This window comes from Gymnodraco acuticeps, unplaced genomic scaffold (genome assembly GCF_902827175.1).
Source record: "Gymnodraco acuticeps unplaced genomic scaffold, fGymAcu1.1, whole genome shotgun sequence".
Taxonomy (NCBI): Eukaryota; Metazoa; Chordata; class Actinopteri; order Perciformes; family Bathydraconidae; genus Gymnodraco; species Gymnodraco acuticeps.
The window spans coordinates 205,109-231,757 of record NW_022990353.1 but is presented as its reverse complement, the minus strand read 5'-3'; the positions used below and the strand labels follow the sequence as shown (position 1 = coordinate 231,757).

The window sequence follows — 26,649 nt, the reverse complement described above, 5'->3', positions numbered from 1 at the left end:
ATCAAGAATAAATGATTTGGTTGAATTTGCTAACCTTTAACTTCACTTATGAGGCAATACACCTCACCTCTAGTGAGCGGCCCAGTCCTTCGAATATATTTCTGTACGTGTGTTGCTATCTGTAGATGTCTGTCTTATTTTTTGTAGATTTCATATTGTTTTCACAGTGCTGTGATAATGAATTTCCCCCTGGGGACAATAAATCTAATCCAAACCAATTTAATATTCAATCCCGTACTTGGCGATTGAGAACACACATTCGTAATTTACCTCGTTTAAAGCACTTATGTTCTAATACTATGGATTTCGTTGACACTACTAGCCGAGTTTCTTTTGTCCTATATTTTGCGGGAAGGTACATTGTGTTACGATTGCGGAAAAGGTTGGACCCAAATGCAGTATTAAGAAGGATAAGCGGGTTTTAAGGGATAACAAAAAGCGAGCTTTATTTTACAAAAGCCGATGACAAAAGAAAACAAGAAACAAATTTAACATTACCAAATCAGGGGAGCACGAGTAAAGAATCCAGGATCAAAAAAACTTCAGGGACAAACATGGAGCGTGACGTGAAGGGAAAGACAAACAATGAACTGACAGGGGAACACAGGGAAAGACAAGACTAAATACAGAGAGGGGTAATCACGGGACGAGAAACAGTTGGGTAAGGGAGGCAGAAACACAAGGGCAACAGGTGAACACAATGAGACAATCAGACACAGGAGGAAAACAAGAGACAGGGAGAACAGAACAGCAAAATAAACCCAAAACTTAACACACAAAACTCAAAACATGACACATTGAATTAGAAGTAGAACAAGAAGAAGAAGGAGAAGAAGTAGAGGTAGAAGAAGAAGTAGAGGTAGAAGAAGAAGTAGAGGTAGAAGAAGAAGTAGAGGTAGAAAAAGAAGAAGTAGAGGTAGAAGAAGAAGTAGAGGTAGAAGAAGAAGTAGAGGTAGAAAAAGAAGAAGTAGAGGTAGAAGAAGAAGTAGTGGTAGAAAAAGAAGAAGTAGAGGTAGAAAAAGAAGAAGTAGTAGAAATACGCTAACGCTACAAACAGGCACAACACTGTTACTCTGTTTTTACTGACATGTAACATTTTATTTCACCTTGCTCTATGTTTTTTAACGCACATTCAAAAACGGGAACATTTTTGGGAGTTTCAACTGTTTCAAGTTTCGGTAACGGCCACCGAAAAAGGGGACTTTGCCCGGAAAACGGGGACGTTTTGGTCACCCATCCGACTGTGTTTACAGCTAAGCACACACGCTACGATGAATTAAGACTACAAGCTCACTTGGGGTTGAGGATTCTGTACACGTTGCTTGACTGCCACATATCTGATCTAGACATAGCAACGTGTGTTGGGGAAAATAATTATTTAAAGTTATTTAATAATTGTGACATTTATTTAACTTTTCGATGGATGAATGATGCTCAAAGTGAGGGGGCAAAAAAGACAACTGAGGGGGCAATGCCCCCTTTTGCCCCCACGTGGCGCCGGGCCCGACGTGGCCCTCAGTGAAAAAAGGTTGGACACCCCCGCTCTATACAGTACATTTAAAACGTGGAATAGTAGAAGGAGCTCACCTGCCGTCCAGGTCTTCGATGTCTTTGATGAACAACCCTCCTTGGTGTTTGCACTGGTTCTTGCACGCTTTAAGAACATTGATGCTCTTGTCTTTGTAAAAGATGTAACATTTACCATCCTCTGGGTTTTCCTTGAAATTAGCTCCATCTTTGAGAGAGCCCACAGCTTCAGCGTCCATTGAGAATAACACCTTTGCATTTTGAGAGGTCATTTTACCCTAAACAATTATCAATTCTATTTTAAGTGGACACTTTCAAATAACTGCTCCCAGACTGTTTGTATCGAGGAGCTACAACAGATATGTATTTACCTGAGCAAGTGTTTAAGAGCCTCCTCCTGCTGCCTGTGATGCTGTCCGGGCAGGTCATTTGGCTTTCAGTCAAACTTTGATATTTGTTCCCTCCCTTTACAAGTGGACAATCTGTTTATTTGAATAGTGCAGGACACAACCCCCCCCCCCCCCCCCCCCCCCCGTGTGTACACATGTCTCAATGACTAACAAAGTCTTTGAAAGAAAAGAAATGAGAGAAAGACAAGAGAGAGGGACTAAAGGGCGACAGTATGTCACCAAGTTTTTCAAAAGAAAAGGTGGGTGTGGTCCACGAGTGGTGGAAATTAGTCTGTTAGCTAAGCATAGTCCATTTTAAATAATAATTGTTGACTAAGCTGACATTAAGTACTGTTAATATCTATAAAGAAAATGCAGAGGTTTTTAATTGCACTGCTCTTTTAGCTGACATTTAGTAAATGCAGGTACATGTTTAGCAGCTATTCATACTAAATCAGTTGTTCCTCCCCCTGGTGCCAGGACCAACAGATCCATCTCTAGGCTCAGCAGCCCTGTCCCCCCAGAATGCTGAAGCCGAACCAACTGAAGGAGGTGAGCAGCATTGTGTTGAATGCCACTTAACATATCTGAAGGGAGACCGGAATACAACATATATACATTTCAAACACAGTATTTTTCCACATATTTAAGTTATATTTATTTGTATTTATGCATTCATGTTGAGAATGTTCCATTCAAAAAATGTTATTATTAAAAAGGCATTTACACCATAAAAGATGACTAGTGAGATCTATTGTCAGGAATGTTAGTCTTATATCAAATAGTGAATTGTACTGCAGCAGTCTGCACAGTGTTATATTTTCAGAGCTCACTGTCAGTAAATATTGTGCAGTTAGTATTGGACTACAAGATAGATGCAAGCCTGTACAGGTAGAGTAATTTAAAGCATAAATGAGTCGGTTGGGTTCTGGAGGTGTGGTTACAGCAATTGTGCTTGGTTGGCGTGGCCTGGTGGTGGGGCCCAATGTGATATATTATAGCCGTGGGAACATGTTTCAAATGGGGGGTGCTGTGGGGATTACACCAGGACCGGTTCTGACCCATTTGCTGCCCTAGGCAAGATTTTTGCTGGTTCATTTATATCTTATTTTACCAGTTAACATTTATTTATTTATCCATATTTTTTTATCTCTCCAGTTTTAAAGGATATTGTTGGTTTACTGTCCTATAGTATACATTGGAAATATTTCAAACCTGTTTTTATTCATCCTATTAATTATAAAGGTGTGCCTTGGAAATATTTGTTTAAGGCAAGGCAAGTTTATTTATATAGCACCTTTCAACACAAGGCAATTCAAGGTGCTTTACATCCATCCATCTTCTCCCGCTTATCCGTGGTCGGGTCGCGGGGGTAGCAGTTCGAGCAGAGAGCCCCAAACTTTATTTTCCCTGGCCACATCAACCAGCTCTGACTGGGGGATCCCAAGGCGCTCCCAGGCCAGCGAAGAGATATAATCCCTCCACCTGGTCCTAGGTCTACCCCTTGGTCTCTTCCCAGCTGGACGTGCCTGGAACACCTCCCTAGGGAGGCGCCCAGGTGGCATCCTAACTAGGTGCCCGAACCACCTCAACTGGCTCCTTTCGACGCGAAGGAGGAGCGGCTCAACTCCGAGTCCCTCCCTGATGACCGAACTTCTCACCTTATCCCTAAGGGAGACACCAGCCACCCTGCGGAGAAAACCCATCTCGGCCGCTTGTATCCGCGATCTCGTTCTTTCGGTCATGACCCATCCTTCATGACCTTAGGTGAGGGTAGGAACGAAAATGGCCCGGTAGACAGAGAGCTTTGCCTTCTGGCTCAGCTCCCTTTTCGTCACAACGGTGCGGTAAAGCGACTGCAGTACCGCTCCCGCTGCTCCGATCCTCCGGCCCATCTCACGCTCCATTGTTCCCTCACTCGAGAACAAGACCCCGAGATACTTGAACTCCTTCACTTGGGGTAAGGACTCATTCCCTACTTGGAGTGGACAGTCCATCGGTTTCCTGCTGAGAACCATGGCCTCAGATTTGGAGGTGCTGATCCTCATCCCAGCCGCTTCACACTCGGTTGCGAACCGATCCAGTGAGTGCCGAAGGTCGCAGACCGATGAAGCCATTAGAACCACATCATCTGGAAAAAGCAGTGGTGCTTTACATAAATTCCGATAAAACCGTTTGATACACACTGAGATAACTTCTTAGACTAAAGTGAACTATCTAAACCAGTGGTTCCCAAACGGTGTGCCGTGAGGCAAGTCCGGGTGTGCCGTGGGATTTTGTGACAACCATACGTTATTATTGCAATATACAACTACACAAAAATAATTATTTTTTTATTTACTATATCAGTACTTTGTAGGTTTATATGTACGTAATCTGCGCGACTTGTGCGTCCACATCTCCACGTGCAGTGCTGCATAAACATGGCTGAGTCAGCGATAACTTTCGAGGGGTGGAGGTATGCCCATTATTATTACAGGAATGTGACGGTGAGGTGCAAACTGTGTCCAGGCCAGAAGCTGTTATCCACTGCTGGAAACACCACGTGGTCAAACCTCAACACACACCTGCAAAGAACACATGCTAAGGTGAAGCTACCGCACAGCTATTTGTTGTTTGTTTATTATCACGTAGTCTGTTCTTCTTCTCTGTCTTCCGGTTGTTGCCTGTTTTGAATGACAAATACACACTACCGCCGCCTGCTGGTAAGGAAAGTTATTGCCACTCACGCATGCGCAGTTCGTACGTGCTCGACGAGTAAAGTAACGAGTTACTTTATGTAGATAGTAACGAAGTAGTGTAATATATTACTCTTTTTAAAGTAATATGTAATATATTAAATTTTTTTAGTAACGACCCCATCTCTGGAGTTGGCGTTCTCTACTCTGATTTACATGAAGAACAACAGGAGGTCACGGCTCTCTGTTGAACAGGACTTGCGAGTGGCCCTCTCCTCAGTGCCACCAAGGATTACAAAATTCTGCGCGCCCCGACAGGCACATGTATCTCACTAATTTGTAAGTCGGCAAAAATATTTACAATAGCACATGTTTCAATGCTGATTGCTGAAATGTTACATTTATAATTTGTAGTTCAGGACCATGGACAATGCAGCTTCCTTGCATTGACAGTTCTCTGTGCTGAATTTTTAATGTTGTGACCTGTCTGGTTTAAATGAGTGTGTTGCTGCTTTGATGAAGCCTAATTTGATAAAGTTTCAAATTAATTTCTGAAATATTTCGTTAATAAATATTTCATGAGTAATATAGTTGTCTTTGTCACATTTTATTTGGCATTAGTAAATAATTATGCACATTTACAGATATTTTACATGATATGAGTGATAACACGTATTATAAGGGCTATTTTGCACAATAGGTGTGCCTTGAGATTTTCACTTGTCCTTTGGTGTGCCTTGGGCACAAAAAGTTTGGGAACCACTGATCTAAACCCTCAGAGTCCTTTACCTCACTGAGCCTCTCAGGGCAAATGGAAAATGTAACCGGGGTGAAAAGGGTGTTATCTTTACTTAATTATGAATGTGAACAGTTGTATCAACAGCTTTTACAATGTGCTGCTGACTGCTGGAAAGTGGTTTTACTTTAATGTATTTGTTTCGTCCATTGTGTTTACCTGCTAATGCAGGTGGGGCTGACCAGTTCAACCCGGTATCACGGCAAGACGTGAACATGTGACGATTTACCATGCTGGGAGACGTGAAGATGTCACGATTTTGTCCCTTCAAACGTGACAGTAACACGGTATTGTTAACATGGCCCAACCAGTGGAGAAATACCCGGAAATGCCAAGCAAATGCTACCCCGACGGTCGGTTGTTATTAGGGATGTAACGATATACCGAATATCGCGGTATTGCGGTAAATAAACGTCCTAATACCGTCGTGAGACTGACAAAATCTACCGCGATTTTTTTTTTTTATAATTTCAAAAAATATATATATTTAGATTTGTTCCCCCTTTATTATTCAATATCGCGACCGTACCGTGGACTTGTTATCACGATATTATCGTACCGTGAGTTTTTGGTATCGTTACATCCCTAGTTGTTATTGTCAATATTAATATACACTGAACAAAAATATAAATGCAACACTTTTGTTTTTGCTCCCATTTTTCATGAGATGAACTCAAAGATCTAAAACATTTTCTATATACACAAAATAACCATTTCTCTCAAATATTGTTCACAAATCTGAAAAAATCTGTGATAGTGAGCACTCACAGGTGTGGCATATCAAGATGCTGATTAGACAACATGATTATTGCACAGGTGTGCCTTAGGCTGGCCACAATAATATATGTGACCTGCTCTATCGAAATCAGTCGCATTGACCCGAAGACACATTTTGAGTTGTATACACTACTGGAAAGAGGATATTCCTAGCTTTCTAATGTTATCAGGATTGTTTTTGTACTCCAAATATTAAGCAAAATATGTCACATTATATAATGACTATTACAGAGTAATCATTTTGAGAAAAAGGCCTTTAAAGTTTTCTCTTCTCTGGAATCCATCGATCTGATTGATTATTAGCAAATTATCAAAATACTACAGAGGGAAGATATTTTCGTTTGGATTACTGGTCTGGGAGAAGCTCGCGAGTGTGTGTGTGTATATGTGTGTGTGTTTGTGTAATTTTGTGTTTGTGTGTATCGTGTTTGTTTCCCGGGGAAAACCCTCAGGAGAAACACCGGCTGTTGTTATGCCTGCTGTGACGTTAAGTTACTCCGTTCTCCGCTTGTAATTATGCCGAAGCTTCAAAGTTGTATTTATCTTCTGAATTTGCTGAAACAAGTTTAATATTCTGAAAGCCAAGACTTTGTTGAATTGAAATCAGATGAAAACAAACTGTAACGGACCCTGCCGTGTTATCTATGATTACTATACGCGTACATTCGTAATGTCAGCCGGAGGGAGGGGGGGCGGCGCTGCGGAAGAGCAGATTGCGAATGAGAGGTGCCTGTCATCTTCCCTTTACAAGCTTCAAACATGTATTTATCGTGTGATTTTGGAAATAAAAGTTTCATATTCTGAAAGCCAAGACTTTGTTTATTTAAAATCAAACAAAACACCCGAACCCCGAAAAAATAGTTTTTTACGCAAATCCACGTTTATTTTTAAATGAGCCGTTGCGACTTCCGACTGATTTCAATAGAGCGGGTCACATATGGTCACACTAGTTTGGCACTCTGCTTTACTAGTTGAATACACAATTATACTAGTCACTCTTTTTCAGCAACTAGTGGCACTTTTGTCTGACTAGTTACCACATAAGCCTTACTAGTGAAGCCAGGAGCAGCACTAGCAGCACCAAAGTCCCAACTTGTCAGAGTTTTTGCAGTGCAGTTAACTTTTAGTGTTACTAGTACGGTCAGAGGGTCACTAGTTCATCAAAAAAGCTTACAAGTTGGGACTTTGGTGCTGCTCCTGGCTTCACTAGTAAGGCTTATGTGGTAACTACAGTAGTCAGACAAAAGTGCCACTAGTGGCTGAAAAAGAGTGACTAGTATAATGTGTTCTTCAACCAGTAAAGCAGAATGTCAAACTAGTGTGACCATATATCTAACAAGTGCAATCAAAAAGCCAGTTAGTGTAGGTAATTGCTGTCTGATATCAAGGATATGAAATAAATACTCAAACAGCGTGCCATTGGAGTTAAAGTGCAAACATGAACAACTGTAGGCACAGGGTTTCAGTGGTTTACCACCATCAAGGACCATCAGCACTTTCAGTGCAAACATGAACAACTGAGGTAGATTTAGACATATTCTACCCAATGTAAACATCATTCAACTGCTTTAAGCAACGAATTAACTGTGCAAAACAAACATTGGCATGTGCTAGGTTTCAACCTGTAACACGGCCTACTCTCATTAGCAGGTCATTTTTTAGATTGAGTAGGCAGGGGTTCAGTGGTTTACCATCATCAAGGCCCATCAGCACTTTCTGTGTGAAAGTGAAAGTGTTGATGAGTTTCTTGGGGTAGTCCAAATGTAACACGTACATCAAGCCAAACAACAATGCAAAGGAATCCGCCATCCTGGGGATATTGCTGATGACGAAATCACCTTCCACCAGAATAGCAGTACTTGCCGGACTGAGATCAACTTGAATTGGAGTGCCCTCTGTGACCATGCTGACAATAGCAACCGGTGTGTTGGTGATGTCTGGCCGGTCCACCTCCTCTGCCTGGAAATGCATAGAGTCCAACTGTAAGGTTGACTTGAAGTAACTAAACAATCTCATTCACATATTCCTCAACAGGTAAGTATATAGGAAAGTATTTCAAAAATGTGTTTCGGTGAACCTTTCTTTATATATCTGAAAATATTTTTGATCGCTCCCGTCTGATTGTTTTTTTTAACTGGAAGGGTAAAATAGCTAAACAGTTTCTTACAAGCACACATTCTGACCTCACTAGCAGTACTTTGAGTGCACTAAATACTTACGCTCCAAGACTTGAAGAACTGTGGGTCCTCCTCGCGCAGGTATAATGGGAGGGCTTGAAGGGCTGCATTGCGTTTCATGTGGACATCCTGTACTTCCTGGAAAGACAAACAAAAACTAGCATAATTAAAAAGCAATGGCTTTTTAAATTAATATATACATATTTATTTTTGATTGTTGTCAAATTCAATTAATAATTTTGAATCTTTTTTTCCCCCTATTTGTTATTGTGATATTTGTGATACTCTTCTGAAAAATACAATCCAGTATCTTTTACAATATCTGTTTATTATTTGTGAATTTGAATGAATGTGGTTTTGTGTAAAAGTAAATAAGCATTGATACTATGGTGTGTTCCAATCAAGTAATTTAGCCTTGGCTGTCATTGGAAAAAATTGATTTGGACCAAACTTCTAATAAACTCACCTGGAGATCACAAATCCTTAGGATTTCACGCAGGGCCTCAGATACCTTGCCAGTGCGTGCCGTCTTCTGCCTGTACAAGGCAATCAGTCGCAGGGTGTGTCCGTCTAGTTCAGAAAATAACTGGTTCCGTAGGTTGACGTTTGTGATTGGGTGAAACTCGGCACAAACCTACAGGAACACACCTATAAAGATCATTAATGGATATATGCAACTGTACAATTATTAGTGATTGAAGATTATGTCACCATACGAAGTGTGTTAAATTTGAATGGCAGAAAGTCTTGTTGCAGTTTCCAGATATCAAGAAGGGCCCTGAGTCTCTTTGTTAATCATCAATGGTTTTTTAAATTAACAGGGGAACTCCAAGAGAGATATTACTCAGATATGGTGCGGTTGAAGTCTTGTTGGTTAATGATTCATTTCCTGCAAGGCTCACAAAGAGGGCCTGAGGGTATGGGAACCGTTAACTTTTCTTGGTTGACTGACCCTGGGGAGGCCATGGGAAAAGGACGGTTAAAACCTATCCAAGCATAGCTTTCAGAGAGGAAAGCAGGTGACATTTGTGTGGGGGGCTGCATAATGAAATGAGTGTGTGTTCACTGCTTGAGAGCAGAGGTAATGTTTTCCTCGTTATTATTGATATTAAAGTAATTTACATATATTGCTTGTATTAGTCAACCATAAACAACTATATCTTAGACTTATCTTAAAAATGCCAATGGTGTGTGGAACTGTGTGGGTTAAACTGATGGGGGAGGGGGAGCAGAGAAGGAAGTCTATGGAATGAGTGCGCGTTCTGTCATGACTCCAAATCATTGTTGGGGGACGGCCTGAGGGCAGAGAGACACACACACACACACACACACACACACACACACACACACACACACACACACACACACACACACTGTAAGAAGAGGGGGCGAAACAGATGGAATACTCATTGTCTAGGGTCTCGCCCAGAAGTGAAACTGGCCAATGGAGAACTGCCAACTCACTGGCTAGCTCGCCCCGAAGTGAAATCTTATATATCTCCTGTTGTGTCTGTGTGTTCGGCCTCTCTTTCCTCCTGCCGTCAAGATGATGAGTTCTCCCGGCATTAGGACCAGAGCAGGGGTGGGCCTACCCCTTTTAAAAGTGTATTGTATTCTTACCTTTTATCATTAAAACAGATTATTGTTTAACCCTGTATCTCCATCCATCCATCTTCTCCCGCTTATCCGTGATCGGGTCGCGGGGGTAGCAGTTCCAGCAGAGAGCCCCAAACTTTCTTTTCCCTGGCGACATCAACCAGCTCTGACTGGGGGATCCCAAGGCGCTCCCAGGCCAGCGAAGAGATATAATCCCTCCACCTGGTCCTAGGTCTACCCCTTGGTCTCTTCCCAGCTGGACGTGCCTGGAACACCTCCCTAGGGAGGCGCCCAGGTGGCATCCTAACTAGGTGCCCGAACCACCTCAACTGGCTCCTTTCGACGCGAAGGAGGAGCGGCTCAACTCCGAGTCCCTCCCTGATGACCGAACTTCTCACCTTATCCCTAAGGGAGACACCAGCCACCCTGCGGAGAAAACCCATCTCGGCCGCTTGTATCTGGTGCTTTGAATTCCTTCTTTTATGATTTGACCCAGCTCATCAAAAGGACACGCGGAGCCGAGGTGGGTGTCAGACCACCCCTTGCTACAACATGATGCAACCTGTTTTGTTGTTTCCGTAAAAATATATTGCAACATGATCATATTCAAAGTGAGGACCTCGGAGTCTGGGACGCGAAAATTATAGAAATGAGAAACGGCTCATTTCCCAGGACTCGCGCGCGTCTGCTTGACGCCGGGACGACCGGTTGCCCTCCCCGACAGGCGCACGGAAGCGAGGGCCCGCTCATCACTGCGCGCACAAGTGCGACCGCAGTTTTAATTTGTATTATTATTTATATTATAAAAATAAATATTGTTTTATAATATATTAACATTGAACAACAACACTGTTCCATTATGTGCAAAGTAGGCAGTTTTTGCAAGCAAAATTGGGAAGATGTGACAAGGGGCAGAAAAGAGAAAGACGTCTGAGAGCGTCTGTTTTACCTGTGATTCCATCCGGAGGGCCGGCCACACAAGGGATGTTCCTGAACGATCTCCTGGCGAAGAAGGGCAAAAGTCGTCTCCATGAGCTTTTCTATCAAGATGAGGTTCTTCTCCCTTTTCTCAATTTCCTGCAATGATAAATGATTGAAATGTAAGAAATGCAAGAGTCATAGACACATTGCAAAGGGCTAACTCTTGAGTACTGGCTATGCTTCAAACGATAGTGCCTAAATAACTGAGCCCGGGTGTCTGACGAGACAGCACACAATTTGCACTTCCACGCCATTGAACCATTTCAACCATGCAACTTCAACAAAGCATGATGATCGGATCTGTAGAAAGGCCAGATCTGTTCAAGTTACCTTGAATCTTGAGTCTCACTGCTATGTAGTCCAGCAGATATGTGAAAGAATTGTGCTTTTGATGATAAAAACATGAAATTTGGCACACTGTTAGAGCATGCCCTAAGGAAGATTTTTGGCTATAGGGCCATCGCAAATGTGTCCAATGGCGCCATTGGTTGTTATTTTACCAGTAGTTTTGGATCTAGACCACCTAGGATCTTGATTCTGGTGCTAATCCTACATTTTCAAGGATGGGGTTGGTACAAGGATTGGTACTATTTACAATTACAACATGCTAGAATGTAGCTAACTTACGGTGGCCCTGAAGTGCAAAACACCACAGCATTTCACAAAACACAACAGCATTTAAAAAAAAAAACAGCATCATTTCACAAAACGCTACAGCATTTCAGAAAACGCAGCAGCATTTCACATTGGATGGAAAGGGTATTCCTTTAGGGAGAACCAGGGTCGGCGTCATGGGGGGTCATTCGCGGGCCATGCCCCCCCAAATGAGTCACTGTGCCCCCCCAACGCAGGGTGGGCAAGCCTTGCCACTTTGCCGGTTTTTTTTTTTTTAATCATATAAGTAAAAACGTTTCCACTAAAGGTTTTTTGTGTGAAATACATCAGAAATAAAGAATACAAATATAAAACACAGCCTGAGCTGTGCTCACTGCTGCTCTCTGATTGGTGTGTTGCTTGACCAATGACCCCCGACTTTTTTTTGTTATCATTACGTGGCTGTGTGTTTAGATGAAAGCCCGGTGGCGATCTGTCCATCTGTTACACTGATTATACAGTAAAGCCATCGAAAATAATATGATATACAGTACAGTACAAGTAGCCTACTTCTGGGTCTCTGTGTTTCATTCAAGCTCGGCTCTGTGTGTGTGTGGCACGAGCGTATTTTGTGAGTGCGCGAGCGGTAACGTGGAATGTTGTTGTTAGCATCTGGTTAGCTAGCTATGCTAACGGATATAAAGAGCTGTTTCTACACCAAGGTGGAGGAGAGTTCTCTCCTGTCAGACTGAGAGGATCGTATAACCTCAGCTCAGTGAGGTAAGGACTCTCTCAGTGTTTAGATAGTTCACTTTAGTGTAAGTTATCTCAGTGGGTCTCAAACGGTTTGGTCACCATTTATGTAAACAAGTATTTGCGAGGAACACCTTTATATGATCATTATAGTTATTAAAAAATAAGAGAATAAATGAAAAACGGGTATGAAATACTATAGGACAGTAACACAAGAATACAGTTTAAAAGGGGAGTGATTAGTAAAATATCCATAAAGAAAAAGTAAATCTGTGTACAGTTCTGTTTCATTTGGATGCTGAGAGATGTAGGCTATCCATAGATCTCTTCATTTTGCTCTCAAAGTGCACCAGATTGATGCATTTAACTTCAATATTTTAAAAATAATCTTCCCGGAGGAGCATGCCCCCGGACCCTCCTAGAGGAGGTTAGGTCCACCCCCACCTAAAACATGTTCACATGGATAGGATACTAAATACATTTGCACACTTTTTATATCGTGGCCTATGTCCATATGTTTCTGTTTTGGTGGTCGTGCCACAACCGTGCATGCATGCACAAGTCATAGGTGCGCTATAAAATAGCACTACACCCTGCAATGTGTGTGAAAGACAATAGACTTTACAGCATGTTTTTGAAGTTGCGTTGGTGTTTGTGTGTTGGTTGTTGACGGCAGTGTGTGCCCCCCCTTGGTAAATGATTGCCCCTCCATTCGATTTGTTCTAGAGCCGACCCTGGGGAGAACACTTCTTGTTTATGATTGGACAGAGCCAAATATGTCCCAACCGGTCCCTCCCAAGATATCAGCCGTTAGCACACAGCTCACAGCTCCTCATATCTGTTCAGAAACTGGACAAAAGTTAAACATGTACAAACCACAGACTATCTATGTCATGGCGAATACAGTCGCTGCTTTATTTATGTCTGTATGACGTTGTTGTGAGTGTGGACGGAGCAGCTACAGGTTAGTTTAAACTTTAGTCTGATGGATCCGATTCTATTCAGAAAACACGCATTTTAAAAGCTTTTCGCCTGCCGTCTTGTCTGCAGACTTGTCAAAGCGTTAATTCATGGTTTTTACTAACCGTTATCAGTATGTAGTTACTTCGGCATCACTTTGAAACGTGTATTACAATTAAATCACGGTCAAATATGTTCATTTTGTTGTAGTTGGTATCTCCCATTGGATTTACTTGGAGATACGCCCCGCTCCCTCTCCAGCGCGTCTTGTTTGAATGACAGGAGCAAACACAGCTGACAGCCGCGGTGAAACTCGAGCGATTAGAGCGATGCGAATATTGGGTAGTCTACCATAGTATTTACATGGAGATAAGCCCCTTAAAAACCATGAATTAATAAAGCATTAATTATGTGTTTACTCCTGTCATTCAAAAAAGACGCTGGAGAGGGGGCGGGGCGTATCTCCATGTAACTCCTATCGGAATCGGATCGATCAGGCTAAACTAACCTGTAGCTGCTCCGTCCACACTCACAACAACGTTATACAGACATAAATAAAGCAGCGACTGTATTCGCCATGACATAGACAGTCTGTGTTTTGTATATCTTTAACTTTTGTCCAGTTTCTGAACAGATATGAGGAGCTCTGAGTGTGTGCTAACAGCTAACGGCTGATTTGTTGGGCCAATCACGAAGCGTCATTTCTTGATTGGCAGCCAAAACAACCAATCACAGCAGTGCTTCTCTGGCTGGCTCTGTCCAATCACAAACAATAAGTGTTCTCCCTAAGGAATACCCTTTCCGTCCAATGTGAAACGCTGTGGCGTTTTGTGAAATGCTGTGGTGTCTTGCACTTCAGGGCCACCGTACTAACTATATTTATCTGTTATTCAGGGAACAAAATACACAGTAAACCATTAACATGTTTATTATGGTGAAGTAATACATGTTACATAATATATATGTAATATTACAGGATTTCAACTAAATGCAGACTTAGTTCTAAAACTGTACACTAACAGTGCCTTAAAAAGAGCAATTGAATATCTACAGGAAACATAGATGGTATTTAGTATAGTACCAGTATATACCAGTATTTAGTAGTGAAAAAAAACGTAGTGGCAGATACGTACTGTAATAGCACGTTATCATAGTACATAATAGTTCGTAAATAATACCCGATAAACCTGAGTATAAGTTTGATTAAAACACATTTTTCTCCATGAAGCCTGCTGCAGTTTCCCCATTTACCTTCTGTGTTTGACTTTGTGATTACATTAAGCAAAGAGAAGACGAGTGGTCCTCCATTAGCGCTCCTTCATCATCCTCTCACCGGACTCCACTCAGCATCACACAGTGCAGCTTTTGTCTGATTAAATCTTAACTAGCGACTCCCTAAATTGGAGTCACAAGTATGGAAAACAATCTGTGGAGAGTTTCCTACTGCAGGTTTGTGGGGGATGCAACTTTTTCAAACCTTTTGCTACTCAAGTCAAATGTAATCTGAGCAGCAGAAGTATTTTAACGCAACATGGAGATCTGGCAATGTTTGTTTCTGCTTCTGCTGAGTTTAACCCCTGTGGAGAATTCGAAAAATAATGATTTCGACCTTGCCAGCTTTTTGAGAAGTATCTACCCTGGGATGCTTGTGAAGGAAGAGCCGTTCATCCCCAAAAGAGACTTTGTAGGACGATCTGAGGTGCAACCCAATGTAAAAGCAGTCAGCCAGGATAGTAACGGGGCTTCTGGAGCTGTGGTGACGACAAAGGATGGACAGATCAAAGGGATAACGGTGGACAAGGCCCGTATCTTCTATGGGATCCCGTACGCAGATCCTCCTGTTGGGGCTTATCGCTGGAAACCACCCAGACCTGTGAGTCCTTGGCCGGGGGTTTATGATGCCTCCTTCCCCAGAGCCGCATGCATGCAGGCCTGCAGCGGACCCATCTCTGAGGAGTGTCCCAGGAAGGTAAGAAACAACATTGTTACATTTCCTTTTAGGGTGTAGTAAAATGATTTTTGATTTTGTGGTAATTTGATGGAAAGTGACTTACAGTGAGTACAGTTGTACATAATGGACAGAAAAGGGCCTGAAAACACTTTCAAAGTCAGATATATTGTGTTTTTTTTTATTGTGAGTGAATGTACTTCATTACATTGCACCACTGCAATTACTGTATAATGTTTAAGGCGTAGAAGGAAAGCTAATTTGCTAACAAGTTAGTTAGCTACGGCTAGTTTAGCTGTAATGGTTTTGAATAAAAAATGGAAGTGTGTATTCGTGCATGTGGCTCTGTTTTTACCAAAAACAAGAACCTAGTGAATTTTAGATGGTTCGTATTTTACTCAGAATCTACTGGTGCATCAAAGACCAGTTACCTATTAAATGGTTAGTAAAAAAAACACAACAATGGAATAGTTTAGCCTGCCAGAGTAGCAAGTTACAACCCCCTAAACATTGATTTTTAAAGACTAACTTAAAGGTCCCCTATTGTACTGTTTTTCATCAATATATCACAGGTCTCAGATATATCCAGAGCCTGTCTCTGATTGGCTGAAACACCAAACAGATCATTGCAGCATTACCCATAATCCCCTCTGTTTCAGCCCTGTTTCCAAAGTGCTGATTCTCTGTCTGTTACTTTAGATTAAAAATAAGGAGCCCCTCCCCACGCCCCTCTGAGAGACATTTGGTTACAAAGAACTCAATGGTGCTCTAGGAGGAGATTCAGGTGATAGTGGGGGGGGGGGGGGGGGGTACCTTGGTTGCTGATTGGCTAATGGGTACACGAGACAAAACATCGTTATGACATCATAAAGTGGCCAAAATCTGATCAGCTCATTTTCTGACAGGTTTTTATAGAAATGGATCAAAAAGAGAGAGAATCTTTGTTCCTGAAACTTTCAGAGTCTCTTTCCACAGAGGGGACACATGTTGATGTAGAAGAGACATGAAGAAGAGGGGACACATGTTGATGTAGAAGAGACATGAAGAAGAGGGGACACATGTTGATGTAGAAGAGACATGAAGAAGAGGGGACGCATGTTGATGAAGAAGAGACATGAAGAAGAGGGGACACATGTTGATGTAGAAGAGACATGAAGAAGAGGGGACGCATGTTGATGTAGAAGAGACATGAAGAAGAGGGGACACATGTTGATGTAGAAGAGACATGAAGAAGAGGGGACACATGTTGATGTAGAAGAGACATGAAGAAGAGGGGACACATGTTGATGTAGAAGAGACATGAAGAAGAGGGACACATGTTGATGTAGAAGAGACATGAAGAAGAGGGGACACATGTTGATGTAGAAGAGACATGAAGAAGAGGGGACACATGTTGATGTAGAAGAGACATGAAGAAGAGGGGACACATGTTGATGTAGAAGAGACATGAAGAAGAGGGGACACATGTTTGATGTAGAAGAGACATGAAGAAGAGGGGACACATGTTGATGTAGAAGAGACATGAAGAAGAGGGGACACATGTTGATGTAGAAGAGACATGAAGAAGAGGGGACACATGTTGATGTAGAAGGAGACATGAAGAAGAGGGGACACATGTTGATGTAGAAGAGACATGAGAAGAGGGGACACATGTTGATGTAGAAGAGACATGAAGAAGAGGGGACACATGTTGATGTAGAAGAGACATGAAGAAGAGGGGACACATGTTTGATGTAGAAGAGACATGAAGAAGAGGGGACACATGTTGATGTAGAAGAGACATGAAGAAAGGGGACACATGTTGGAATGACACATGTTGATGTAGAAGAGACATGAAGAAGAGGAGGACACATGGTGATGTAGAAGAGGCTTGAAGAAGAGGGGACACATGTTAATGTAGAAGAGACATGAAGAAGAGGGGACACATGTTGATGTAGAGGAGACATGAAGAAGAGGGGACACATGTTGATGTAGAGGAGACATGGAGAAGAGGGGACACATGTTGATGTAGAAGAGACATGAAGAAGAGGGGACACATGTTGATGTAGAAGAGACATGAAGAAGAGGAGACACATGTTGATGTAGAAGAGGCTTGAAGAAGAGGGGACACATGTTAATGTAGAAGAGACATGAAGAAGAGGGGACACATGTTGATGTAGAGGAGACATGAAGAAGAGGGGACACATGTTGATGTAGAGGAGACATGGAGAAGAGGGGACACATGTTGATGTAGAAGAGACATGAAGAAGAGGGGACACATGTTGATGTAGAAGAGACATGAAGAAGAGGATTTTGCATAATAGGTGACCTTTAATGATTATTTTCTCCATGAAAGGTGAGTGAGGACTGTCTGTACCTGAACGTCTTCGTGCCTCTGGATGTGGACTTCCTGTCTCCTCTGGAGGTCCCTCTCCCGGTCTTAGTGTGGATCCACGGGGGGGATTTCATCGCCGGATCGGCCTCAAAGCCTCTGTACGACGGACGCTTCATCAGCAACTTCACACACACTGTGGTGGTGAGCCTGGAGTACAGACTGGGTACGACATGTTGAGTTATTCCCTTTGTATTGCGTGTAAAGTTTGTAACACATGTGCAATAATAGTGGAAGCACTGTTACATGCACACTTTACAATAGCATTACTTGTTGTTGTGTTTGACCTGTTTTACTTGCAAGACAAACCAGGATTAAGACATTCTGCAAAACCACAAATAGACAGATATTACATCACTTCCTGTTGTCGACTCCTCAGATAATGTGTAAGCAATTATTTCAAAGGACTCAAATGTACCTGCTGGAGGGAGGATGCAGAGAGGTTACTTCGTACAGACAGAAATATACATGTGTACTCAATAATACATATATTAATATACATTCATTTACTATATACCCTTACATGTCTAACATGTATGAAAAATACTCCTGTACTAATGTTTATGGTGCTCTTACCCTTAACTGTTCATACTGTATGTTCTTTGACGTTTTTATATCTGTCACCTGTATATTCTTATATTATACTATTAAAAAAAGGGCTTTGCAGAACTTGTTAGATGCTAACTATGGTTTAAGTACTCTGTGCAATGACACATTTTGCATTATACAGAATAATCTTATGTTAATACTTAGCAATTATTCTGTCCTTCAAGGGCTTTTCTTCTACTGTAGCCTATATACCGGGATAAAGTAGGGATTTCTTTGTAAAAGCAACAAGCAGGCAACTCGTGGTAGACATACAGTAAGAGTAAATAATGAGCTTGTGGTCAAAATAACCCAATTTGTAATCACTCTGCTGTCCTGCATGAGATTAGATTAGATTATAATCTTTAATGACCACACAGCCAGGCTGGTGGAATTCGTGTTCGGTGCAGAGTATTACAGCTTGTTCCATACAATTCAATTTACAATAAACAGACAATAAAAAGTACAACACACAGCACAGGGCAAAGACATATCATAAGACATAAAGTTCAAGGTGTGGTGGATTGTTATTGTTCATTGGGGTTAGAGTCCATTTAGTGTCCGTATTGCAAAGGGGAAAAAGCTGTTTTTGAAGCGGGCGGTTTTGGTGGACAGTGACCTGTAGCGCCTCCCTGAGGGCAAAAGTTGGAAGACATGGTTACCTGGGTGGGAGGGGTCAGAAAATATATATGTGGAACTCAGAGTTAATTAATGTCCTGCTGGTGTCAATGATGTCCCGCTGATCATGTGCATTTCTGCGTGTCTTTAAGGTGCTTTTGGGTTCCTCGTGTCGGGCAAAAACCCTCTTTCAGCAGCTGCAGGGAATTATGGAATATTGGACCAGCAGGCAGCTCTACTCTGGGTCCAAAGAAACATCGCAGTGTTTGGAGGGGATTCCAGCAAGGCAAGCAAACACACAAAGTCTAATAATATTGAAATATACAGGAGTAGATATTCAGTTTGTATACAAGATAGCAATAAAGTGTAAAATAGTATTAAAGTGGGATAGCTTTCATCATAACAGGTATGAATAAAACTGATCGATGTCTTTAAAGCAATACGTTTTGATCAAAGAGGCAAATGGATAATAAGGACGGGGCAGGAGCTCCACCAAGCCGTTTAGGACAGAGAGTGAATACACATACTATACAGAGATGCTGGATGAGAAACCAATGTGACTTTGGAAATTGCACAATATAAATATATTCTAGTAGACCTCAACAATGGAGTTATGATCAGTAGAAATGGCCATGACATGGGACCTTTAAGCAAAAAAAAAACATGTTTAGTTTACAGATTAAACAAACATTTCTATGCACGATTTCATGGATAATACAAACAGTTAGTGAGGATTTCCTGTTGACAGGGACACCACACTTATTCAAAAAAACGTGTATCTTTAATGTAAAGAGGCCCTACTAATGTCATGTTCAGGTTTATGTCAGTATTATCTGTTTTTATTCATTTAATTGTATTTAAATGTCGACCTGACCTCCGTTTTTGAAGGGGCACTTTCTTATTATCCTTTCATCAGTAAGTAGTGTCTCTACTTTAAAGAGTCCTCTCCTGCTGATGTTCAGGTCTATATCAGTAAGTAGTGTCTCTACTTTAAAGAGTCCTCTCCTGCTGATGTTCAGGTGTATATCAGTATGTAGTGTCTCTACTTTAAAGAGTCCTCTCCTGCTGATGTTCAGGTCTATATCAGTAAGTAGTGTCTCTACTTTAAAGAGTCCTCTCCTGCTGATGTTCAGGTGTATATCAGTATGTAGTGTCTCTACTTTAAAGAGTCCTCTCCTGCTGATGTTCAGGTGTATATCAGTATGTAGTGTCTCTACTTTAAAGAGTCCTCTCTTGCTGATGTTCAGGTGTATATCAGTATGTGTCTCTACTTTAAAGAGTCCTCTCCAGCTGATGTTCAGGTGTATATCAGTATGTAGTGTCTCTACTTTAAAGAGTCCTCTCCTGCTGATGTTCAGGTGTATATCAATATGTAGTGTCTCTACTTTAAAGAGTCCTCTCCTGCTGATGTTCAGGTGTATATCAGTATGTGTCTCTACTTTAAAGAGTCCTCTCCTGCTGATGTTCAGGTGTATATCAGTATGTAGTGTCTCTACTTTAAAGAGTCCCCTCCTGCTGATGTTCAGGTGTATATCAGTATGTAGTGTCTCTACTTTAAAGAGTCCCCTCCTGCTGATGTTCAGGTGTATATCAGTATGTAGTGTCTCTACTTTAAAGAGTCCTCTCCAGCTGATGTTCAGGTGTATATCAGTATGTAGTGTCTCTACTTTAAAGAGTCCTCTCCTGCTGATGTTCAGGTGTATATCAATATGTAGTGTCTCTACTTTAAAGAGTCCTCTCCTGCTGATGTTCAGGTGTATATCAGTATGTAGTGTCTCTACTTTAAAGAGTCCTCTCCTGCTGATGTTCAGGTGCATATCAGTACGTAGTGTCTCTACTTTAAAGAGTCCTCTCCTGCTGATGTTCAGGTGTATATCAGTATGTAGTGTCTCTACTTTAAAGAGTCCTCTCCTGCTGATGTTCAGGTGTATATCAGTATGTAGTGTCTCTACTTTAAAGAGTCCTCTCCTGCTGGTGTTCAGGTGTATATCAGTATGTAGTGTCTCTACTTTAAAGAGTCCTCTCCTGCTGATGTTCAGGTGTATATCAGTATGTAGAGTCTCTACTTTAAAGAGTCCTCTCCTGCTGATGTTCAGGTGTATATCAGTATGTAGAGTCTCTACTTTAAAGAGTCCTCTCCTGCTGATGTTCAGGTGTATATCAAGTGTCTCTACTTTAAAGAGTCCTCTCCTGCTGATGTTCAGGTGTATATCAATATGTAGTGTCTCTACTTTAAAGAGTCCTCTCCAGCTGATGTTCAGGTGTATATCAGTATGTAATGTCTCTACTTTAAAGAGTCCTCTCCTGCTGATGTTCAGGTGTATATCAGTATGTAGTGTCTCTACTTTAAAGAGTCCTCTCCTGCTGATGTTCAGGTGTATATCAGTATGTAGTGTCTCTACTTTAAAGAGTCCTCTCCTGCTGATGTTCAGGTGTATATCAGTATGTAGTGTCTCTACTTTAAAGAGTCCTCCCCTGCTGATGTTCAGGTGTATATCAGTATGTAGTGTCTCTACTTTAAAGAGTCCTCTCCTGCTGATGTTCAGGTGTATATCAGTATGTAGTGTCTCTACTTTAAAGAGTCCTCTCCTGCTGATGTTCAGGTGTATATCAGTATGTGTCTCTACTTTAAAGAGTCCTCTCCAGCTGATGTTCAGGTGTATATCAATATGTAGTGTCTCTACTTTAAAGAGTCCTCTCTGCTGATGTTCAGGTGTATATCAGTATGTGTCTCTACTTTAAAGAGTCCTCTCCTGCTGATGTTCAGGTGTATATCAGTATGTAGAGTCTCTACTTTAAAGAGTCCTCTCCTGCTGATGTTCAGGTGTATATCAGTATGTAGAGTCTCTACTTTAAAGAGTCCTCTCCTGCTGATATTCAGGTGTATATCAGTATGTAGTGTCTCTACTTTAAAGAGTCCTCTCCTGCTGATGTTCAGGTGTATATCAGTATGTAGTGTCTCTACTTTAAAGAGTCCTCTCCTGCTGATGTTCAGGTGTATATCAGTATGTAGTGTCTCTACTTTAAAGAGTCCTCTCCTGCTGATGTTCAGGTGTATATCAGTATGTAGTGTCTCTACTTTAAAGAGTCCTCTCCTGCTGATGTTCAGGTGTATATCAGTATGTAGTGTCTCTACTTTAAAGAGTCCTCTCCTGCTGATGTTCAGGTGTATATCAGTATGTAGTGTCTCTACTTTAAAGAGTCCTCTCCTGCTGATGTTCAGGTGTATATCAGTATGTAGTGTCTCTACTTTAAAGAGTCCTCTCCTGCTGATGTTCAGGTGTATATCAGTATGTAGTGTCTCTACTTTAAAGAGTCCTCTCCTGCTGATGTTCAGGTGTATATCAGTATGTAGTGTCTCTACTTTAAAGAGTCCTCTCCTGCTGATGTTCAGGTGTATATCAGTATGTAGTGTCTCTACTTTAAAGAGTCCTCTCCTGCTGATGTTCAGGTGTATATCAGTATGTAGTGTCTCTACTTTAAAGAGTCCTCTCCTGCTGATGTTCAGGTGTATATCAGTATGTAGTGTCTCTACTTTAAAGAGTCCTCCCCTGCTGATGTTCAGGTGTATATCAGTATGTAGTGTCTCTACTTTAAAGAGTCCTCTCCTGCTGATGTTCAGGTGTATATCAGTATGTAGTGTCTCTACTTTAAAGAGTCCTCTCCTGCTGATGTTCAGGTGTATATCAGTATGTGTCTCTACTTTAAAGAGTCCTCTCCAGCTGATGTTCAGGTGTATATCAATATGTAGTGTCTCTACTTTAAAGAGTCCTCTCCTGCTGATGTTCAGGTGTATATCAGTATGTGTCTCTACTTTAAAGAGTCCTCTCCTGCTGATGTTCAGGTGTATATCAGTATGTAGAGTCTCTACTTTAAAGAGTCCTCTCCTGCTGATGTTCAGGTGTATATCAGTATGTAGAGTCTCTACTTTAAAGAGTCCTCTCCTGCTGATATTCAGGTGTATATCAGTATGTAGTGTCTCTACTTTAAAGAGTCCTCTCCTGCTGATGTTCAGGTGTATATCAGTATGTAGTGTCTCTACTTTAAAGAGTCCTCTCCTGCTGATGTTCAGGTGTATATCAGTATGTAGTGTCTCTACTTTAAAGAGTCCTCTCCTGCTGATGTTCAGGTGTATATCAGTATGTAGTGTCTCTACTTTAAAGAGTCCTCTCCTGCTGATGTTCAGGTGTATATCAGTATGTAGTGTCTCTACTTTAAAGAGTCCTCTCCTGCTGATGTTCAGGTGTATATCAGTATGTAGTGTCTCTACTTTAAAGAGTCCTCTCCTGCTGATGTTCAGGTGTATATCAGTATGTAGTGTCTCTACTTTAAAGAGTCCTCTCCTGCTGATGTTCAGGTGTATATCAGTATGTAGTGTCTCTACTTTAAAGAGTCCTCTCCTGCTGATGTTCAGGTGTATATCAGTATGTAGTGTCTCTACTTTAAAGAGTCCTCTCCTGCTGTTGTTCAGGTGTATATCAGTATGTAGTTGTCTCTACTTTAAGAGTCCTCTCCTGCTGATGTTCAGGTGTATATCAGTATGTAGTGTCTCTACTTTAAGAGTCCTCCCTGCTGATGTTCAGGTGTATATCAGTATGTAGTGTCTCTACTTTAAAGAGTCCTCTCCTGCTGATGTTCAGGTGTATATCAGTATGTAGTGTCTCTACTTTAAAGAGTCCTCTCCTGCTGATGTTCAGGTGTATATCAGTATGTGTCTCTACTTTAAAGAGTCCTCTCCAGCTGATGTTCAGGTGTATATCAATATGTAGTGTCTCTACTTTTAAAGAGTCCTCTCCTGCTGATGTTCAGGTGTATATCAGTATGTGTCTCTACTTTAAAGAGTCCTCTCCTGCTGATGTTCAGGTGTATATCAGTATTGTAGAGTCTCTACTTTAAAGAGTCCTCTCTGCTGATGTTCAGGTGTATATCAGTATGTAGAGTCTCTACTTTAAAGAGTCCTCTCCTGCTGATGTTCAGGTGTATATCAGTATGTAGTGTCTCTACTTTTAAAGAGTCCTCTCCTGCTGATGTTCAGGTGTATATCAGTATGTAGTGTCTCTACTTTTAAAGAGTCCTCTCCTGCTGATGTTCAGGTGTATATCAGTATGTAGTGTCTCTACTTTAAAGAGTCCTCTCCTGCTGATGTTCAGGTGTATATCAGTATGTAGTGTCTCTACTTTAAAGAGTCCTCTCCTGCTGATGTTCAGGTGTATATCAGTATGTAGTGTCTCTACTTTAAAGAGTCCTCTCCTGCTGATGTTCAGGTGTATATCAGTATGTAGTGTCTCTACTTTAAAGAGTCCTCTCCTGCTGATGTTCAGGTGTATATCAGTATGTAGTGTCTCTACTTTAAAGAGTCCTCTCCTGCTGATGTTCAGGTGTATATCAGTATGTAGTTGTCTCTACTTTAAAGAGTCCTCTCCTGCTGATGTTCAGGTGTATATCAGTATGTAGTGTCTCTACTTTAAAGAGTCCTCTCCTGCTGATGTTCAGGTGTATATCAGTATGTAGTGTATTTAGCGTTTGCAGACCAACAACCTATAAAACACACTACTTGTCTCTGTGTGGTGTACTTTTGTCAGGTGACCATATTTGGGGAGAGTGCAGGCGCTCAGTCCGTCAGCCTCCACCTGATGATCCAAAGCAGCAAGACTCTGTTCAAACAGGCCGTCCTGCAGAGCCTGCCCTTCTCCATCCCTCTGAAGACCAGGTGAGGAACCATGAGAGCTTTTCTTAGGTTTCCATGTGTTTCAAACAACTTCAAGCTCATCAATGACTTGTCGTAGCAACTTCAGCTGCTGTCTAGAGAAAATGATGAGTTAGGCAAATATGCAAAGAAACACAATATCGATATAAAGTATTTTAAGATCTTGCAAGCATGATGAGTGTGTGACAGTCAGACTCTCTTATAGGGAAACTGTACATTTACATGACAACACAACAACATTTGGGCCCAGTTGTCGCCCTATCACAATAAGCAAAACTCACACCCTATAACAGTTGGGTTAAGAAATGTCTTCCTCTCCCCCTGTCTTTCCTGTAATGCCATAAAACCCTTTATCTTATCCTCGTGAACACAAACCAAATGTTCTTCTCAGACATAAGGATTGAAAACACTTGAAAGGATACTACTTTGTTAGAAGTTACATTTCATTATGATTTCACTGCATTAAGCTTTAATACCATAATTGCCATAACAAACTATTGCTGCCTCTTTTCCCCAGACGTGACGCCCTGAAGCTGGGGAAGGACTTTGCTAAACAGACGAACTGCTCAGTGAGCGACATCGTGTGCCTGCTGTCTCTCAGTCCACAGGAAGTCCTCGCTGCACAGATGAAAACAAGTAGGGCGCCACAAAAATACACCCTGCCTACGCTTCACATTTAGATCCGAGGGCAGCCCACACACTTACATAAGGAGGCCTGATTTCTGTCTCTCGCCGTTATTATGCTCCAAAGGTCTGGAACCAACTCCCAGAAACTTGCAGGTCCGCTGCAACTCTGACCACTTTTAAATCCAGGCTGAAGACTTTTCTTCTTTCCGCTGCTTTTAATTGAGCTATTTATATCTTAGACTGCACTGTAACTTCTATTCATGTTTTATTAATGTTTTATTATCTATGCTTTTAATGTTTAATGTGTTTTATGCTCTTAATGTCTTTCATCTTGTAAAGCACTTTGAATTGCCTTGCGTTGAAAGGTGCCTTGCCTTGTCTTCTATGCAAGAGATGAAGGAAAACTATATTAGTACTTTATTTATCCGAATTTGGGAAATGTTTGTGTTGCAGCATAAAAAGACGAGGCTTTGTACATAAGTCAAATTTAAAAGATAAAAAATAAACATTCCAAAATGTAAATATCTCAAATAGAAATGAAATAGCATTAAAACAAAAGTAGAAAATATACATGTGGAAACACAAATGCACAGTAACCACATATAAAGCAGGATATTAATTCAAAATTAAGTGTGTGAGGAATGGAATATTACATATTAAATTGAATGTAAAATGTACAGACAATATTCTCTATCCTGGATAAAAACTGGCTTCTTGTTTTCGGCCTTATTGTATTAAAGGTGGGGTATGTCATTTATTTCAGAAGCACTTTTTGTTATATTCCATGGAATGCTCTTAACATCCCGATAGCAATGAATATATGAAATGCTTTGACACAAAATCCATAAAAAACCGTCATCTGTGGAAGCCGTGGCGCTGTAAAAAGCACGACCAATCATCTGAGCCGGCTAAAGTAACTGGATGGCCTACCTGCCTGTCAGCTTTCCATCTGGGCACAAACTTATCTCGTGCCCTCATTGGTCATGTGCGCGTTCGTGTGTGTTGGAGGAGGGGCTCTGTGAGGAAGTGGCAGATTTGTTACGGCTGTGTATTTTCAAATTCTAGCTCACTCGAGCTGCTTTCTCCAAAATTACCTACCCCACCTTTAACTGTCTTTTTTCTTTTCTGTTGCTCGAGGGAAAACGATAGCTTAGTAAAAATAAATAAAGACAGCTAAGATGAACAGAACTGAACAGAGAGCTAAAAGAACTTGAGACAAAACATAACCAATATCTAAATTCAAATCTTACCATACAATTAAAAGAAATTAGGAATGAATTAAATATTTTATACTCACAAGAAATAGGAAAAAATACGATGTATACAAAACAAAAGTGTTATGAATCTGGTTCAAAATGTGCAATATAAGCAACACGAAATACAAAGAACTTATTTGTTTTATTATTAGAAACAATCATATACTCACGCCTAGAATATGAAACAATTCTTAGAATCTCTTAATTTAAATCTTACTGACTTCTTTTTGATCCCAGGCTCCAAGATTGTGAACCCGTTCAGGTTCCTGGAGGTTTTTGAGACGTGGGGTCCGTACATCGATGGAGAAT

At 41.3% G+C, this 26,649-nt stretch overlaps 1 protein-coding gene and 1 pseudogene across 1 annotated transcript; one reads left to right on the top strand and one right to left on the bottom strand.

Annotated features, from left to right (window-relative positions):
* The window catches only part of LOC117551230, a 31,308-nt pseudogene extending 29,509 nt beyond the window's left edge, over window positions 1–1,799 (bottom strand).
* Window positions 1,800–14,693: 12,894 nt separating this feature from the next.
* On the top strand, window positions 14,694–26,648 carry LOC117551226 (crystal protein; the record flags this gene model as incomplete). Its single annotated transcript, XM_034223997.1, has 6 exons — window positions 14,694–15,197; window positions 17,512–17,713; window positions 18,903–19,036; window positions 24,333–24,460; window positions 24,975–25,093; window positions 26,578–26,648. Coding segments are annotated over exons 1-6 (1,092 nt in total), but the record flags the coding sequence as incomplete, so codon positions are not given.
* Window position 26,649: the final 1 nt, after the last annotated feature.